The sequence below is a fragment of the Stenella coeruleoalba genome (assembly GCF_951394435.1).
Source record: "Stenella coeruleoalba genome assembly, chromosome: 6".
Lineage (NCBI taxonomy): Eukaryota > Metazoa > Chordata > Mammalia > Artiodactyla > Delphinidae > Stenella > Stenella coeruleoalba.
In genome coordinates this window covers 109,827,745-109,846,174 of record NC_137151.1, presented here as the reverse complement: position 1 = coordinate 109,846,174, position 18,430 = coordinate 109,827,745, and the positions used below count along the sequence as shown (strand labels likewise).

Sequence of the window (18,430 nt, the reverse complement as noted above, 5' to 3'; positions counted from 1 at the left end):
TCTTGAAGTTTTCTCTCTGAATCTTATTTAAATATTTAAGGGGCCTTCAACCATCTGGGAGATGGCAAGATGAATCCACGGGTACCGATTCTCAGTTTAGTTCTCCCACATGTGACTGACTTTATTCTCTGCACATATCATGCGGTTGTGTTATTTCCTGGTAAAGCAGCTTCTAATTCTCACGATGGAATTAAATACATATTCCAATGTGCTTGTGCTTTTCGAAGAAGCCTATGACTTCCTGGTGCCCTCCCCCTCCTCTGAGAACGTTTGAGGATCTGGGCTTTAAAGGGAGTGGGAGAGAGAGGCCCTGACGGAAAAGCAGGGGTGCTGGGCAAGGAGCACTACCGGGCCACAGGCACACAGCTCAGCCTTTATACAGATAAAGGGGGAGGTCATCCTGGGGAAGATGCATCAGCGGAGCAGGTGTCGGGGGAAAGAGGCCATTCCACCCACCTGGGGGGTAGGGGGTGGGGCACAGCAGGAGGGGGTGTGGTTCCAAGCCCCAGGCCTGCTCTAGCCCTGGCCAGCTGGGACTCGGTCTCCCTCAGTCACTGTCCCAGCCAGGCTGGCTGCAGGGCTCTCAGTGTCCAGAGCCTCCCCAAACCCCAAGGCTCCTCCTATATCTGGGAAGAAAGATGAGTCCTGCAGATGGTACTGTCAAGGAGCAAAGCAGTTGGGAATTCCCTCGTGGTCCAGTGGTTAGCCCCGGGCTTCCACTGCATGGCGGGGCGGGGCGGGGCGCCCAGGTTCAATCCCTGGTTGGGGAACTAAGATCCCTCAAGCCACGTAGTGCGGCCGACAAAACCACACACACACACACAACCAAGGAGCAAAGCGGCGGTTGAGGAGGAAGTGCCGGGATGAGGTGGGGGGAAGCTGGGCAAAGGGGGAAGACACATAAAAGGGAAACCAGTGCCCCATCTACCGCGGGGCCAGTAGCATCCCTGTACCTCCTCCTCACACACCCTACTGCCACCTCTCTCCTACTTTAAGGCTGCCTGCTCTGCCCTCTAGGAATCTGGTCCCTGGTCTGCTGGGAGTGGGGATGGGGCAGTGACAGAGGTCAGTCTATGAAGGTCAAAGGATCAGAAGGCTTCAAGTGAACTTCAACAATTTTTTTTAAAGCACTAGGATGTGTACATTTACCCCATGATAAGATGGCCTGTGCTAACTAAAATGTCACTTTCTCTGCAGTTGCTTGGAATCTTATCTACTCAGCAGGTAACACTGTTTAGCTCACGCTGATCTGACGTTCGGAGTGGCAGTTACATATGTCTAGAGTTAATTAACAAACCGGAAAACAAGACAATTACTACTTCATGCATGTTACAGTCTGAGAGACTACATCTCGAAAGGAGAAATTATAAAAAGGGTCCTCACTGCAAAGGTTGGAAGGCCTTGTCAAACAGGCTTGTGTGAAAGGGCAGCAGCCAGGATCCCCGGAGCTGGGAGTCTGGGGATAAGATGCCTCACTTGGGCCTTTCTCTTTTTGAAATTGACTTGGTCCCCCACCTCCTCCCAGTTTGTTTCATTTGAAGTACTATTTCCTGTTGTGTTTAACACAGGATCTAAGAACACTGTCTGGCTTTGGAGTAGGGCATCCAGGCTTGAATCCCAGCTCCTGACTTATTAGGTTGTGTGACCTTGGGCCTCTTACTTAGCACACTCTCTGGGCCTCAGTTTCCCCATCTGTAAAATGGCGATAATAACTGACTCCATCTCACAGGGTTGATGTAAATATTAAATGAGGTGATACACGTAAGGTACTTAGCACTGAGCCTGGCACATATGAGGTGCTCAATAAGTATCTTATTAGTACTGCTGTTGTTACTAGTACTGCTATTATCATGGCCATTAGCTGGACAGGCCTGAGAGGGGAGACCTAGGATTGGCAGGTAGGTGTGTTCACCTGGGGGTGTGAGGAGAGGGCTGTGGGCCTCAGAGGAAGGGGAGGGAAGGAGGCGGCTGTCACCTACCTGCCAGCTCCAGTGTGACCGAGCAGGCCTGTGTGCCATGGCGGTTGTGAGCAGTGCAAGTGAGGGCCCCCACGTCCCGGCGGCCCACCCGGCAGATCCGAAGACAGTACTGGTCATCGTCTGGCTGGCTCAGCTCATACACACCCGCCCGGGCCTCTAGGAGGGCCCCTCGGCAGCTAAGGGACACAGCACAGGGAGGTCACCCAAGATCCAGCCCCAGGGAGGTCGGCCTGGCCGGCTGGAGCGGGACTGCCTCACGTGAGGAGTAGGGCATGCCAGGTGGGCCCCACCTCCTCCAGACGACCTGGGCCTCCACGTGGTTCAAGGTGACGGTGACACTGGCAGGCTGTCCCTCCACCACGCACACGATGTCTGGCTTGTCCAGCACGGCAGGCGCCTCCTCCAGGGGCGGGCCTGGGAGCAGAAGGGCTGGCTCTATGCTGGGCTCGACACCAGATTCTCAGCACCCACTGCTCCTTGAACCCTCCCAATTGCCACGCGAGCTCCATTTTTACAGACGAGGAAGCCGAGGTCCAGAGAGGTTTAGCGACTTGTCTAGGGAGCTCAGCCAGAGGCAAGCGGCAGCGCTGGGACTGGACACAGAGCCTCAGCCTTGCCCACTGCGTGCGCTCCTTTTAGGAGTAAGAAGGAAGCGCTCTGACAGGTAGGGGTCGCGCCCAGCCACGCCAGTCCCGCCCTAGTTATCACGTCCACACCGGCCCTGGAGCCTCCTCCACGGACGCCCAGTTCCCTGGCCCAGCAGCTCTCGCCCCCGCTCCACAGAACCCCAGGCTCACCGCGGTCCAGCAGCTGCACGGGCTCAGAGGGGGGCGAGGGCTTGCTGCTGCTCTTGATGGTGGTGCTGAGGACCCGGAAGACGTGCTGGACCCCCTTACGCAGCCCGGTGGCCGCCCACCCAGGCTGCCGCAGGCCCGTGACCAGCGCCGTCCAGTGGTCTGAGCCCAGCACCTGGTGCTGCACAGTGTAGGTCAGGGCGTCCGGGTCTGGTGGGGAGGCAGCTGCTAGAGGCAGGCCTTGCTGGGGTGCCCCCCGCCCCCGTTCAGCTGGCTCGGGACTCAGGGATTCATCATCAGTCTGCTCTGAGGACCTGCCTCAGTTTCTCCTGTCGCTTCTGCCCGTCCCCTATCTGCTCCTGCCCAGCCACAGGCCTGTCCAGGCTCAGAGCCCACGAGGTGTCGGGCATGGGATCCAGTTACAGGCATGGAGGGACCTTGACTTAGTCCCGATTCCTTGCTACTTCCTGAGGTAGGGAGACTGAGGCACAGAGCAGCAGGAGACCGTGCACAGGGAAGGAGAGGCGTTCCCCAGGACCACGACCCAAGCACCCAGTCCCTCTGAGAAGAGAAGGGCACGTGGCAGCCCCCCTTTCTCTCCTCTCCTGACCCAGAGCCAGGGCTCTGTCCACCGTGGGGAAGAGGCCCGCACCTGTAGGCCCCCCTGGGCCTTGCCCTCCTCTCCTGGTGCCCTCAGTGGCCCCGCCCCCACCCATAGCCCTGTGTGGCTGGGACCCACCGATGGCCATGTCGAGACTCCTGGGGGCGTTCCATGCGAGTGTGATCATCTTTCCGGTCACAGCCACTACCTGTGGGGCGCCATCTGGGGGGCCTGGAACCACATCTGAAAGCCACAGGTCCGCCGTCCGCTGGGTCCTTTGGGGCTCAATGGCCCCGCAGGATCACCAGGCCTCCAGGCAGTGGGCTGGGGGCCGGGGGCACAGCCACGGGGGGCAGAGGCAAGGCCAGCCGGCTTCCCCGGGGGACCGAGGGGGAGGGAGCTGGTGTGGAGGCCCTGCCCTCACCCAGGCCCCTGGGTGGGCCAGAGGCTAGGCTGTGCACACAGCTGACCGGGAGGGTACCTGCCTCACCTGTGACGTAGAGGTGGGCATAGCAGGCCGCTTTGCCCAGTTTGTTGGCAATGACGCTCTTGTAGACGCCAGCATGCTGAGGTCCCACAGTGGGGAACACCAAGCGATGGACATCCCGGTCTGTGGGCGGGGTGGGACAGTGATACCGCGTCTGAGCTAGGAGGATACTTTGGAGGGTGGGCCCATGCCCCCCAGGCCAGGCCAGGCCCTTCACTCCCACCCGCTACAGGTGGAAGGGAAGGGTGGGGCGGACACAAGAAGGGTGTCCATCATGCAGCACACTCTAGGCCCAGGCTACCAAGTGCACACCTGCAGCCCCGCACCTCTTGCCTGTCCCTCCAGCACTACAGGCCCAGCCACTTCTCATCCTCCTCCCACGCCAGTTCACTCTCTGCGGGTTCCTGCCCTGGAGAGCCCCCTCTTCTCCATCCTCACAGCCACTGCCGGTCCCATCTCCAGCTCAGAGCCCATGAAAGCCTCCCCGCATGCGGTCCACACCCCACCAGCAGCATCGCACGTGATCTCTCGATCTGGGGACCTTAATGGCATCTACTGCTAACCAGGTGGTCTCCAAAGCCCTCTGCCTAAACTCCCATCCGGCCTCCTCCTGCTGTTCCTACACGTCCTGACCCTGACCCACCATCAGGTCCCTGAACAGCCACATGAGTTCTTTCTCCAGGCCTTTGCTCACAAAATTCCTCCCTTCTGGACAGCTCTCCTCTTACCTAAGGCCTCTTTCTCCTTCAAGATGCAGTTCAAGTGAGTGTCAGCCCTGGGAACTCCTCCCCACACCCCTGGTCCCCTCTGCACCTCCATCTCTGACTCCCTCCCCGGGACCTCCAGCGCCCAGCCCACGGTGCTTTGGGTGGTCCTTCCTCTTTTCTTGCACACATCACGCCTCCTGTAAGCTCCTTAACGACAGAGCTTGTATGTCCTGCCAGGCCCAGAACTGGATGTGTTGCATGCAGTAAGTGCAAATATATTAGATTATAAATTACGGTAAGAGTTGTTTGCATTGTACCCAGCCCACGCCAGATACTTGACATACATTTTTTCTCCATAATCCTTTCAGCAACCCTGCAAGAGTATCCTCGTTTTACCAGTGAGGTCAGAGACATTAATGAACTTGTCCCCAGGTCACACGGCTAATAAATGATGAAGCCATGGCTTGAACCTGGTTCCCTCTGATTCCAAAGCCCTCTCCCTACACCGTGCTTCCTGAATGATGGTCAGGAGGCCATCCTTGGCGGGAGGTGAAGGGGAAGAGATCTGCACTGTCCTCTTTCCTTGACGTCAGGGCCATCCCCAAACACCCCCTCCCTTCTCTTAGCGGTTATCTCTGCATGGAACACCCACCCATTCATTCATCTCTGCTAACACTATTTATAAAGGAAGAGAAGCCCAGGGCTGCCACTGACCCCAGATACAGACAGAAGCAGAGGCGCCAGCTCAGATCCTGAGAAAGACACCCACCAGGGGCCTCAGAGCAGATTGAGAGATAGGAAGCCTGTGGGCTGAGCAAAGACAGTGGCAGAGGGGGTCAAGGGGAGGGGCAGAGCCGCAGTGGTGACACTGGAGATGGGAGGGGAGAGTGGGGCACGGGTGACAGGGGACATCCTGGTTAGGAAGTCAGACAGTATTCGTCTGCCTTTGGGTAAACCCCTGTCCCTCTGTAAGCCTCACTTTCCCCATCTGTAAACAGGGGTCATAGTACCTGCCTTACAGGCCCGTGGTGAGGAAGGTGAGATCATCACGTCAGGCCTTTAGAGCTCAGGGCCTGGCACTCAGGAAGCGCTTAAGAGAGGGGAGTTTTGTCACGTGGCAGCCGTAAGAGGAGCCCATCACGGGTCATGGGGTGGCACTGTCTGATGAGGCACAGGTAGACTTTCTCACACGAGACTCAGACTCCTTCAAGGATGGAACTGAGATACACCGTGAGAAAGTATTTTTCCCTGCTCTGTCTTCTTTATTTACTACTGAACAACCCTGGACCAAGCATCCTTTTGATGCCAGACACGACCCACATCAGGCTTTTCACTGGAATTTCTCAAGGGGCATCACTTTATCAACACGGATCACGACGGTAGCAGCAGTAACAGCAGTAACACTAAGATTTAACACTCACTGGCCCCGCGCTATTTGCCAGGCCCTGCTCTAAGCGCTTCTGTGTATTAACTGCTTCAGTTCTCCCCACAAGCCTACCACAGATGAGGAAACCGAGGCCTGAAGGGGTTCTGTAACTTGCCCACGGTCAGCAGCAGGCTGGACTGCCAGTCCAGTAAGTGCTAACAGAACACCGAGGCCCAGAGTGGTGACCCAGCAGATGGGCGCCATGTGGGCTCAAGGAAGGAGGCAGTGACCCCATAGCCTCTCTGGGCTCCCCTCTCCCAGACGCCCCATCCCTGACCAGGTGAGGAAAGGAAGGCCCGAGGGTGGGGAGAGGGGGCGGGCACTGCAAGCAAAGACGGTGCTGGAGGGGATGCCCGCAGGGTCCCTTCCCGGACACCTACACTGTGTCATGCGCCGGTCATCGCTGCTCTGGATGCGGTGGCCATTGTGGAACCAGCTGATGGTGGGGTAGGGCAGGCCGGTCACCTGGCACTCCAGCATGGCTTCCTTGGCCAGTCCCACGTCCAGGTCCTGCAGCGGCCGCAGAAAGTCGGGCATGGACAGCCGCTCCAGCTCGCCCTGCTCCGGCTCCTCAGGGATGGACGGCATCTTCTCCAGCTTCGAGCTGTAAGAACCACACAACTGCCCAGAGGCCCGGAGCTGCACCTCCCACCACAGGGCCAGGGCCCCACAGAGGCAGCCCTGGCAGCACCGGGGGCCCCGGGCGGTACCTAGGGCCAGTGGCAGCCGTCCGAGGCTCCTCCACGTAGAGCTGGGCTGAGCAGTGGGCCTGGCCGTGGGCGTTGGTGGCACTGACCTCGTAGAGCCCCTCGTCCTCACTGCCCACGTGGGCGATGTGCAGCGAGTGCAGACCTCCTTCCTGCCGAAGTCGCAAGTTCTCGCTTTCCTCCACGGGGCGGCCTGGGAGGGAGGGGCGGGCATGAGAGCAGCCTCAGCCAGGGGCCCTCCCCTCTGGCCCTGGGGGTCCCCCAATATCGCAGGGCGGAGGGCCATACCAAACTGAGTCCAGGTAACAGAGGGGGGCGGGCTGCCGCTGATCTTGCAGTCGAAGCGGGCTGCGCGTCCCTCCAGCACCTCTATGTCCTCCAGCAGCCACGTGAACAGGGGCGCCAGCGAGGGCCGCACTGTCAGCCGGGCGCTGCAGGTCAGCTCATCTGGTGAGGAGGGGTCAGCACTGGGGCAGGGAAGCCCACAGAGCCCCAGGCACCCCGACCCGTGGGTCCTGACCTCGTGCTGGGCAGGAAAAAGGAGCCGGGCCAGAACCTGGAGCCTGGGAAGAGCCCAGCGAGGTCCCAGGGCACCCGAGTGAGGCGATGGTTAAGATCTAAAGAGCGGACCATCTCAGGAGGCTGGCAGTCAGCAAGGGTGGGCGGCAGGCTGCCACGGTGGCTGGGGATACGGCAGGAGTCTAGGGCCTGGCCTGGCTCTTCCCCCCTCACCTCATCCTGCCCACCCAGGACGAATCTCAGCACCGCTCTAGGAGAAGGGTCTAGAAGCCGAGCCCACTCCCTCCCCCACACCCCTCTCCCCTACCCTTGGAACTCTCCTCTGTCCATGGGTCATGCCCACACACTCCCTCACCCGCACCCCAGACCCAGAGCAAATGCCCCTGTGCCCCACTCGACCACCCCACACAGAATCTTCTGGGGGAAATAAGAGCCCCTTATGCTGACCTGATCCTTTCCTGCTTACAAAGCCCCTCTAGTGTCACCTTAGGTGCTCAACACCACAACCAGATGAGGCGTTATCTCAGCTCTTCAAATGAGAACGAGGACCAGGTCAGAGATGTCGTTAATAATGATAATGGCTGACATTTATTAGGTCCACACCTTGTCAGGTGCCGTGCTTTGTCCTTTACATACGTTATCTCATTAGTCCTATCGATCCCCCTATGAGATAGGTATTATGATCCCTTTTTACAGATGAACAGTCTAAAGCTCAGAGAGATGAAGTGACTTGTCCGAAGTCACGTGGCTGGTACGTGGCAGGGCAAGAACTGGAACCCAAGCGCAGGTGTGGTCACCACACTTCAGCAGCTGGCTCCCTAACAGGAACCACAGCGAACGCGGACACAGAACGTGCTGTGTGCCCGGTGCGACATGAAGTGCTGATTTATGGAGGCAGGTGTACAGCACCATCTCCCACCCCACTGCTCTCCTCCCAGGAGATGGAGCTCCCTTTCCTGGGCGTCTTATTCTGCGCCGGTCCTTCACCTCCACTCCCCTCCCTCCAGCTCTCGGGTGCCGGCGGCAGCCCTCTGGCCCAAGCGGGCAGTTACCTTTGGCCGTGCTGAGCTTGCAGGTGTAGACGCCACTGTCGTCCTCGTGCACAGAGGTGAGCAGCAGCTTGCATTTCCGGCCATCGAAATGCATCTTGCATTTGAGCAGTGCGGGCTGCAGCAGGCGGCCTCGGCACAGCCAGTCTACCTCCACGTCGGCAGGACCTGCCACCAGGCACTCAAACAGCGCCATCTCCCCGGCCCCCACGTCCACGTCCTGCAGGGGGGCCAGCACGGCCAGGGACCGGCTTTCAGGGTGTGCTGGGGGAAGCAGCCACAAGGGGCACACGTGGAGCAGAGAGACACGGGGCAAGGGAGACACACACGCACACACAGAGAGACAGACAGACACAGAGAGAGAGATGCATTTTGTTCCTTTGGAGACAGGGCAAGCCCACCCACCCAGCAGGCCAAGACAGCAAGGAGCTCCCAGGCCTGGCTTCAGGATGGCGATCCCACGTGGGACAGAGAGGGTGAACTCAGGGGAAGTGGGAGGGAATCAAAGGCATGAAAACTGAGAGGGCCACAGAGGGGCAGAGACGGCGGCGGAAAAAGAAAACACAGCACACCAGCTGGGTACAAACTAGACTTTATTTGAGCTAAGAAACAGGTACTTCTGAACACGTCCACACCCACTACAGCAGGCCCCTACTCCTGCGCCGAGCCTGGTTAACTCCCTCACTCCTAGACAGAGCAGCCCTGGCCCTCGCCGTGAACAAGGGAGCCCCAAATGGGCCCTAAGCCTGCCCCGGGGCAGAACTCAGCCAGGCCTCTTCATCAGCACAAGGCCCAGGGGCCTCTGGCTTTTGGTCTCTTGTGAAATAAAAAGTATTGTGCCATCTGAAACCCATTTCGGGAATGGTCAGTGCCCATGTCCCCCTCTTCTGGAATGGTCAGTGCCCCCTGATCCCCCTGTCCACAGCCCCCTGCCCCTCTGGCCCCCTCCATCCTATGGATGCCATGCCCTGTCCTCTCCCCCTCTGCCTCACCCCACACCAGCTCGGAGGCATCCTTCCCTGACTGTCACAGACACACAGACAGACAAACGGGAAGACAGACAGGGCCTGTAGCAGCGGCAGCACATGCACTCGTTGGGTGCTCCCCTTCGGGGACAGACTGGGGGGTGGTCTTGATACCCCTCAGGGCCGCCCTCCTCCTGGCACTCAGTCCGTGGGGGGGCTCCCAGCCTGCCCAGCCATATGTCCACTGGGGGAGGAAGGGTCCACAGGGGCTCATGGGCTATCCCAGAATGCTGCGTGGGTGGGGAGGGGAGGGGAGGCTGGGACAGGGTCCGGGCCGGCAGGGTCTGTGGGCAGGAGGCAGTGAAACACAGCGAGGTCCGAGAGGTGCCTGAGACAGGGGCGCGGCTCGGAGGGTAGCGGGGGGAGCGCAGGCGGCCCCTGAGCTCACTCGCCTGTGTACAGACAAAAACCTCAGTCAGCAAGCGGCAGGTTAGTGCAGCACACGCACACCCACGCAGCACAGGCACGCACGCGCACGCAGACCTGGCTAGGGCCCCCCTAAAATGGCCAGGGCGGCACTGCCACTTTCAGCTCCCCCAAGGTCAGCCCTGGGGTGAGGGCTGGCAGTCACCCAGGTCTCCGGGGTTCCTGGGCAGGCAGAAGCCCTGGGCAACCAAGGGAGAGGCATTCCTAGGCGTCAGGGGCACCCCAAAGCCTGGGGGATAGTGGGAAGAATTCCAAAGAGAGAGAAGCACCGAGATGTGGGTTAACACAGAGAAGCAAGGCAGAGCCAGACCCTGGAGGGGAAGGAGCAGGTCAGAGAGTGGGGCTGGGTTCGGGGGGCTGAGAGCTGAAGAGTTCAGAGACAGAGGAGGTGGCAACCACAGGAGCCGGAGGCACAGGGCAGGGGAACTGAGGCTGGGGGGCCCAGGGAGCTGAACATGACTCTCAGCGTCCAGGCTCCAACAGGGGGCTGGGGGTCTTCCCAGAGCTGGCCTCTGCCAGGAAGAGAGCGGTGGTGGCTGAGTGTGGAGCTACCGAGGAGTTCCTGGCCCTGAACTGCCCACAGGTAAGGGTGAGTAGAATGTGAGGCAGACGGCCTGCCCTCACGAGGAAAACCATTACCCCCAAGGGCAGCCTGGCCAGGGCCTGCCGTCCCTGACGCCCAGAAGGCCGCCCGCCTTTATGCCCCGAGACCGGGGCCCAGCCCTCTCCACAGTTCCCAGCTCTGTTCACCCTGACACCCCTCGGGGCCCTGCGATGCTCCATGCCCAAGTCACTCCAAGGGCCCCTCCGGACGGGTCCAACTATCAGACACTCCCCACTGCCACCCCCAACCACAGTATCTTCTGCATAGCCGTGGGATGGACAGAGGAGGCGAGAGATGAGTGGGGAGTGGGTATGAGGAAGGGGCCTGGCAAGGGCAAGGTGACAAAGGCTTGGAAGAGTGTGGGAGGAGGACGGCCGGCAACAGGAAGCAGGGTCTCTCTGGCTGGCACCAGGGCAGGCGTGATTGAGTGTAGGGAAGGCAGTACTGTGTAGGAAGCTGAGCACTGAACAATTTGCTGTGTGGCCTTGGGCAAATCACCTACCCTCTCTGGGCCTCAGTTTACTCAAGTACAGCATAAGCAGCTGAACTTCCGGACCTCGAAGGCCCTCTCAGTTGTGGCATGCTATAACTAAGCTAGTGTCAAAGTTGACAACTGGGCAGGGACGAGGCGGGGTCCAGGGCAGGGGGTTCGTAGAGAGCGTGAGGTACTCACCTCTGACCTCCAGGCGTGCCTCGCATTGCCGAGCGCCATATTCGTTAACCGCCTTGCAGGTGTAGAAGCCGGCGTCGCCCCGCTCAGCGGCCAGGATCCGAAGCTGGCAAAGCCCACCCTCTGCCTCCTCAGCGAAGCGCCGCTGGTCTGGGCGCACGGGCTGACGGTTTCTCAGCCTGTCAGAGGGGCTAGAACTCAGTCTCTGGGCCCAAGGTCCTGACCTGCAGGCGTGGGGGAGTGGGGCTGCAGGCCTCCCCTCCCTCCACATCATCTGTCCACTCTCAGACCTATCCCGCTGACTGTGGGCACCCCTCACCCCTGGGTTACGGGGCTAGCTTTTCACCCTGACTCTGCCATCCCACCCCTTCCAGGAACTTCCAGCCCCTCTGCCCACCTGGGTCTCTCCCCTCTTGGAACCTAACTGCACTCAGAGCAGCACCAAAGCTATCCAGATCTTAACAACTCTTAGATTTCATGTTTTGTTTTTATTTATTTTAATGGACAGATAGCTTTCCCACTTCCCAAAAGGACTATGAATGTTAAAAGATCACACTGGGGACTAGATAATCAATTAAAAATGAAAAAACAGAACCCAAACCAACAGAAAGCTAAGTGAACTGAGTAATCAAATGGCACCTGGGATGAAGCGCTGCAGCTGAGGCCCGAGTTTAACTCTGGACTCTGGCAGCTCAGACACAAATTGTCGTGTGTGGGCCTAGCACAGGGCTGGGCGCAGAACAGGCCTCAAAAATCACCCTATTGTCAAAGGATGGGTGTTGAGGTGGGAATGGCAGGGGACAGGCTTCTTCAGGAGTGAGATGACTCCTGGCTAGTCATGCCAAGCAGACAGGAGACCACGTGTTACCCAAACCCCTCCCCAGAGGGGAAGCCCTGAATGAGCATGAACGCCAGGCAAGGGGCGGCAGCAGCATGTTGCGGGCAGCGGCACCACTGCACCTGGGATGAGGCCCCCTAGGGCAGATCACTGGGAAGTCCACAAAGGGTCCACTGCCCTCCACCCAAAGCCAGGCTTCACAGGGCCCAGCCTGGGGCGGGGGAAGCTGGCAGACGGTGCTCAGTGACTGCCGCTCACCAGGAGACCACGGGCTTGGGCTCGCCCTGCACACGGATGCTCATGGTGACGTCTTGGCCTTCTCTCACTGACTGGTCCATAAGTGAAACCTGAAGGGGAACCCCAAAGCGTCAGGTGAGACAAGGCCCAGCTTTGGCTCCTAGGGGCAGGGGGATCTGGGACAGAGGCCTCTTCCACACCAGTCTAAGGCTGGCTCTGGATAAGAAGGGCTAACGGGACCAGGCTCCAGGCCTTGCTGGAGCCTGGCGTGGCCCCAAGACCAGGGGGCCACACAAAGGAATAGGGGCACCCAGGGATCTGGGGGCTGGCCTCAGGGATCTGACCTTGAAGGTGGGGGGCGCCTTGGAGCCAGTGTCGGAGGAACGGCGGTTCTGGCCAGGACTAAGCTTCATGGTGGGGGCTCGGGGCCAGGTCTCTCCAGGCTCTGGGAACTCCTCTGGGGGGCTCAGGTACTCCTCGTCAGAGGTGATAGGGCTGCTGAAAGGGGACGTGGACCCGCCTGGAAGAGAGACACAGGAGAGGTAGTGGCGTAGAGATGCCAGGAGAGAAAGGGGGGCAGGGAGACAGAGAGAACTGGATGGGACAGCCTGGGGTCAAGGTCCTGATAAGGTCTGCAATATCCCAGAACCCAGGAGCTCAGGCAGCTCCCACAGGCCAGCCCTGCCCTGACTTCACTTCCCCGGGGTTCCTACTCACTCGCTGAGTAACCTTGCCCAGGAGTTTCCTGTCCCTGAGTCCCTGACTCGTGCTCTACCACAGACTCTCCGAACCCTGACCCTGATCCTCCTGAGTGATGGAACCATAGGGAACAGCCTGGGGCAAAGGATTCAGGCACCAGAGGGGCCTTGGGAGACTTGGAATTCCACTGGAGCAGGGAACCCACATTCCCTGCACAGAACTGCAGGCTCCCAATGCAAGCAGTTCATGTCTCTGGACCCCAGAGTGGCACAACCAGGACACCTGTTTCTCGGGTGAGCCGGGCCTGGTGCAGAGGAACACACACCTCAGACAAGCCCTATCCTGACCTCAGTGCCAGGGCCAATGAGGCGGCACTGTCCAGCCAGCCCTTCCCCCGCTCCCTTCTCAGCTTCCTGCCCCAGATACCCCAGGGACACCTGTTGGCCCCATCCCTACAGCAGAGCCCCCAGAACTCTCAGGCGCTGGGAAAGCAGAGTTTGACTCATCCACAGAGAAGGGCGGCTCAGCCTGGGGAAGAGGAGGGGGCACCAGCGTTGCTTTGGGGGAGGGGTGTCCCCAGAGCCCTGATGCCTTCCCCTGCAACTGGCCAGGGGCCCAGCCTCACTGAGCTGGCTCCTATCCGACTGCCAAATACAGACATGAATCTGCCGCAGCCCCCGGCCCTCCTCCTGACCCCCCACCTCAAGCCCCTCTGGCTATGCCAGGGGCAGGGCTGCACCCCAACTCACCCCGAGACTCTGCACGCGGACCCCAGCCTGCGCTTGCCCCGAAGGCTCTGTCCTGGCACCAGGCCCTCCGGCTGCCTGCCCACTGCCCACCCCCCGCCGGCCGCTCCCCAGGGAGCAGAAGCCCAGCCTGCCTGGCCCCACTCACTCTGCTGAGGCTCTGCACGAGGTCCTGGGGGAGGGGAAGGAGCCTGAGGAGGGGAAGGAGGAGGTGAGGGCTGGCCAGGCCGGGACAGGCTGGGCGGCAGGCAGGCAGCTGGCTGGGGAGGTGGTGCCTGCGAGGCCACAGGCAGCCTGGGCCCCGGAGTGGAGGGGGGGGGAGGGGAGGGGAGGGGCAGCCAGCTGTATTTAGCCACCCTGCTCACTCCCAGGCAGCGGGATCTGCCTTTTCTCTCCTTACAGCTCCTGGACCCTGACAAACAAAGCCCCCTCAGTGGCACCTCCACTCAAAGGACGGGGGCCTCAGTCCCCGGGGAAGATGGCGGTGGTACTTCACTGCAGCGGCCAACGTGCTCGCACTGACCCATTTGTTTTGATGTGTCCACCAGAGGAGGTACTGACGACAAATGGCCCCTGTGGTGCCCCTTTCCCTGACCAAACTGCCAAGATCCCTGATGCTGCAATCCACACCAACAAGCCTCAAATACTCTGGCGCCGGGCCATACCCGGTCTACTCTGGTGCTAAGAATCAGAGAGCTGTTCAGCCTCCTTCCCAGAGATGCTGGCCCCTCAACTTGAGGGGCCCGGAATCCCACCTCTGCCTCCCCGTTCCTGCCATGGCAGCTTTGGCCCATCAACCCTCCCCCCGCCCCTCCCCCCTGTTCCTGGGTCTGCACCCAACCCCCCTCCTACAGGCTCTACCAGGGACCTGTTGGCAACGCTCCCCCACCCCGTCAGCCCCACCAGAGCCAACAGTCAGGAGGATGAGGGCTGCTCCCCTCAGTGACCCCTCACAACTACCACCCATCTGGACTTGGTGGCGATGGGGCTTGGAGAAGAGCAGCAGAGCAGGGGAGCCGCTGAGGAGAGGTCACATGGCCTTCTCCCGCCTCCTATCACCCATGCCCCAGGGCCACATTCCCAAGCTGTGACCCGTGTTTCCCAACACTCCCAGTGAAGAAGGGCGGGGGCGGGGGCACCATTCAGGTCGTCTGTCCTGACATAGGGGTGGAAAGGGAAGTCAGGATGGCGCTTGATGGGCCTCTGCTCCGGGCTGGGCCACTAGCTGATGCTGAGATCACCGGCACGGTCCCTGGAGGAAGGCACTCCCTCCCCCTCTGGGGTCACTTCCAGGTTGCACGGCACTGAAGCAGCTCAAGGGCCCAGGGAGGGACTGCGCAGATTAGAGCTGGATGGGCAGGGTTTGCAGGCAGCCAGAGACCCCTGGTGGTGTCTGGGGGAATAGCACCCCTAGGGGCATCAGGGGACCAAGTGATTCAAGAGTTCTCAAGCCCCTTCGAGAGGGGAACTGTCAGAGCAGCCCAGGCAGGACGCTCAGGCTCCACAGGAGTCATAACTAAGCCTCTTCAAAACAAGGCAGTGGCCCCTCACCCCTCTGTACCCCCAGAACTGCAAGAACAAGGAGGCTGATCAAGGATTTGTCTCCAGCTCGCAGAGCCTCTGGGGCTCCAAACCAGGCCTTGGCGCCACCCGACTTTTCACTGGCCCCACTGCCAAAACCATCTCTGTCCCTATATCCCAGCCCCGCTCCACCCACAAGCCTGGCTCTCACTGTGGGAAACACAGTTACACCAGCCAAGGAGACGGCAGCAGGTGCCCCCCAAATCTAAGATGCACATATGCCCGCCATGTGCTGCCCCTACACACCCTGTGCCCTTGTCTCGCCTTTCAACGCTGCTTCCAGGTCAGATTCATTTAATGAAAATAATGGCATTGGGGAGCCCACAAGTTGGGAAGCCCTTCATCTCCAGACCAGTGCATCTCAACATCCCCTAAGGTGTCCCCAGGATGGATATAGTCACAGCCACCTACATGAAAGGCGTCACACAGGGCCCTCTACATCAGGGTTTCTCAGAGTCGTCCCTGAACCACCCACATCAGGACTACCTGGGAGCCTGCTTAAACTATACATTTCTGGGCCTTACTCTGACCTGAAGAAACATGGGAAATTTGTTAAAAGGCACCCCCCAGGGTGATTCTTATGCACACAAAAGTTTAGGGACCCTCATGGGAGGAGGACAACCCAAAAAGGTAGTATCACTAAGTCTCACCTCACTCGGCTAACAAACTTCAAGGCCAGGCTCCGAACCTTGGAGGCCTGGCTCCACAGCCCACATGCTTCGCACTGACCACCTGGCCTCCCACCTGGCGTAAGGTCCCTGCCTCACGGCAGTGCTGCACAAAGTTCACCTGGCACCAGAATCGCGTGGAGTGCTCCTTAAATCACAGCTCGCTGGGCCCCAGCCCCAGAGTTTCTGATCCAGTAGGTCCGGCTGGGGCTGATATCACATATCTCTAACGCATTCCCAAGGTGCTGACGACGCTCCTGGTCTGGGGACCACACTTCGAGGACCACTACTCTGTGGTCTCCTCTGCCATCCCAACCTCCACTCTCAGGCAGATCCTCGTTACCCTTTGCAGATGCAAGTCCCGCCCAGCCTCTGCATGGGACCCAGGTTTTTCCAGGGCCTTGTGAAAGTCTCTACCCCCATTGCCACCTCACACACAGTCCCTGTGGTCCACTCAGCCCCTGACTGTCCGGGAGGGCCTCAGGTATGGCTGGAAGGGCTGCAGGGGTGAAGACACAGTGATGTCCTCAGGAACCCTCTGGCTGGTTGGGATGACAAACCAGATACACACACGACTATAACAGCAAGCACGAATAAGGTGGCAAGAGAGGGGCAGATAAAGGCCAGACAAGTACAGAGAGCAGGACATTGCTTTTGGCTCAGGGAGGAAGGGAAAACTGATGGAAGGGTGGTATTAGAATTAAGAGTTTGGTTTAAGCAGGAAAAAGCAGGTTTCCTAGCAGAGGAAACCATTTGAGCAAATGCTCAAAGGCAGAAAGTGTGTGCAGAGAACTGTAGCTCAACCTTCTGGCTCAGAACCGGGTAAACAAGAAAGAAGTGGACATGGAGTGTTGGAGCAGGTGCCTCCAGCCACCCTTGGGTCATCCTCAGGTCCAGGTGGTCAAGGCCAGGAGTGTGGCCTTCACTCTGAAGCCGAAGGGGAGCTCCGTGAGGTTTCTGAGGAAGGAGTAACGTGCTGGAGGTTCACAGCACGTACATAAACGGTCTGGCGGCTCACAGCCGGCTCTCCACACGCACCGTCTCAGGATTTCTATATATGTCTGCTGTGCAATCCCACCACGGAAGTGAGGGAAAAGAATGCGCAGGGCTGGCCTGCAGCTGGGAATTTCCGCAGGTGCTGCCGTGAGTATCTCCCCTTGGAAAAGGAGAAGGGCTGTGCTGAGAATGCTTCCGTTTCGGCTTAAAATGGACAACGAAGCGGAGAGCATTTCACCTGGGCAGCCTGACCCAGCCATGGAAGTGGTTAACTCCCTACGTGCGTTACTTGGGGTTGCTGCACGTTTAGATAAATTGGCACCCATGATAGATTAGGTCCCCATTCTTCTTTTTCTTCTTTTTTTTGGGCCTTACCACACAGCTTGCAGGATCTTAGTTCTCCGACCAGGGATGGAACCCAGGCCCTCGGCAGTGAAAGCGCTGAGTTCTAACCACTGGACTGCCAGGGAATTCCCCACCCTCATTCTTCTGACAGCTGTGCGTGAGGACCCCCATTCTGAGGTAACAGCCTTGGGGAAGGGCACCGATTGGAGCCGACCTGCTTCTGGTAGACAGGAGTGGGGAGGGAGGGCTGAGTCGGGTCAAGGGACCACACTGGTTTCTTAGATGCTGTCCAAACCCCCATCAAGGATGGACAAAAGGGCCGTGTGGCATTTCAAGATCCTCTCCATGGGCAGCCACTGCCTTCCCAAGGGAAAACCTGTAATTCTGCAGCAGCCGGCCAAGACCAGGGCCAGGAAAAGAGGGGGGCAGATGTTGGTGCCGTGATTTCTTCTTCCTTTCCTTTCATACTCATGACCTCCAATAAACCACCTCTTTTCTGTTATGGTGGTGTTGGTCCTATAGGTGGGACCAGAATGAGCTTTGTTAAGCCTCATCCTCTGGCCAAAATGTCCTTAGCTAAATCATTAGCCCCACAGAGCGTCACAAATCTTATCAAGGAAGTAGCCCAGGAGTTACAATGAGTTAGATGAGAACACGGTGGCCAGCTGAGGGGAAGCATAGAAGCCAAGGTCTCAGCTGGAAAATTCTAGAAACTTGGGCTCAAATATATGAGACCTGTGCCTGAGGGGAGGACTGAAGGCAGCAGGATGGAGGCCCGGGTGCACGAATCCTCTATATTCCCCCTACTCCTGACCAGAGCCTGCGGTGGGGGTGAGCCGAGGATGGGCACACCAGGCACTCAGGGAAACAAAGCAGGACCAGAGCCACGGGGAAGGTGGGGACTCAGAGAGGAAGGAGAGGAACCCTCCCCTCAGGCTGACCCACCCACAGAGGGCATCGATAGTCTCCGCCTCTCCACCCCTGCCCCAGGAGCTCAGGCTCACAATTCCACCTTAATCCTGAACCCTTTCAGAGTAGTGGGAAAAGGGATGGTACAGCACAGTAGTTAGGAGTACAGGTTTGGGAGACCCAGGGACAGGGCTTCATTTCATGACCCGGCCTCCCAGTGGCCTTCGCTCCCAGAGCTGAGCACACCAACAGGGTAGCCACTAGCTTCCTTAGACTATTTCAGTGCACTTTAATCAAAATCAAATGGAAAAGTCAGCTCTTCAGTCACACTAGCCGCACTTCATGTACTCAACGGCCGGCCGCATGTAGCCAGTGGCTACCCTTTTAGTGCACGTAAGAACATTCCTATCATCGGTC

General features: G+C 59.0%; 1 protein-coding gene across 9 annotated transcripts in view; it reads right to left on the bottom strand.

Annotated features, from left to right (window-relative positions):
* The window catches only part of SPEG (striated muscle enriched protein kinase), a gene marked incomplete at its 5' end in the record, with an annotated part of 56,407 nt that overhangs the window by 17,753 nt on the left and 20,224 nt on the right, over nt 1-18,430 (bottom strand). For 7 of the 9 annotated variants that reach the window (XM_079925057.1, XM_079925049.1, XM_079925051.1 and 4 more), the window contains 12 exons: nt 1,980-2,155; nt 2,270-2,393; nt 2,777-2,983; nt 3,513-3,617; nt 3,865-3,984; nt 6,375-6,598; nt 6,705-6,894; nt 6,990-7,148; nt 8,273-8,533; nt 10,998-11,173; nt 12,091-12,179; nt 12,414-12,589. In XM_079925057.1, coding sequence (XP_079781183.1) covers nt 1,980-2,155; nt 2,270-2,393; nt 2,777-2,983; nt 3,513-3,617; nt 3,865-3,984; nt 6,375-6,598; nt 6,705-6,894; nt 6,990-7,148; nt 8,273-8,533; nt 10,998-11,173; nt 12,091-12,179; nt 12,414-12,589 — 2,007 coding nt within the window. Of the gene's footprint in view, nt 1-1,979; nt 2,156-2,269; nt 2,394-2,776; nt 2,984-3,512; nt 3,618-3,864; nt 3,985-6,374; nt 6,599-6,704; nt 6,895-6,989; nt 7,149-8,272; nt 8,534-9,239; nt 9,687-10,997; nt 11,174-12,090; nt 12,180-12,413; nt 12,590-13,517; nt 13,550-18,430 lie in introns of those variants that run through there. The other 2 variants (XM_079925055.1, XM_079925056.1) reach the window with 2 other exon arrangements.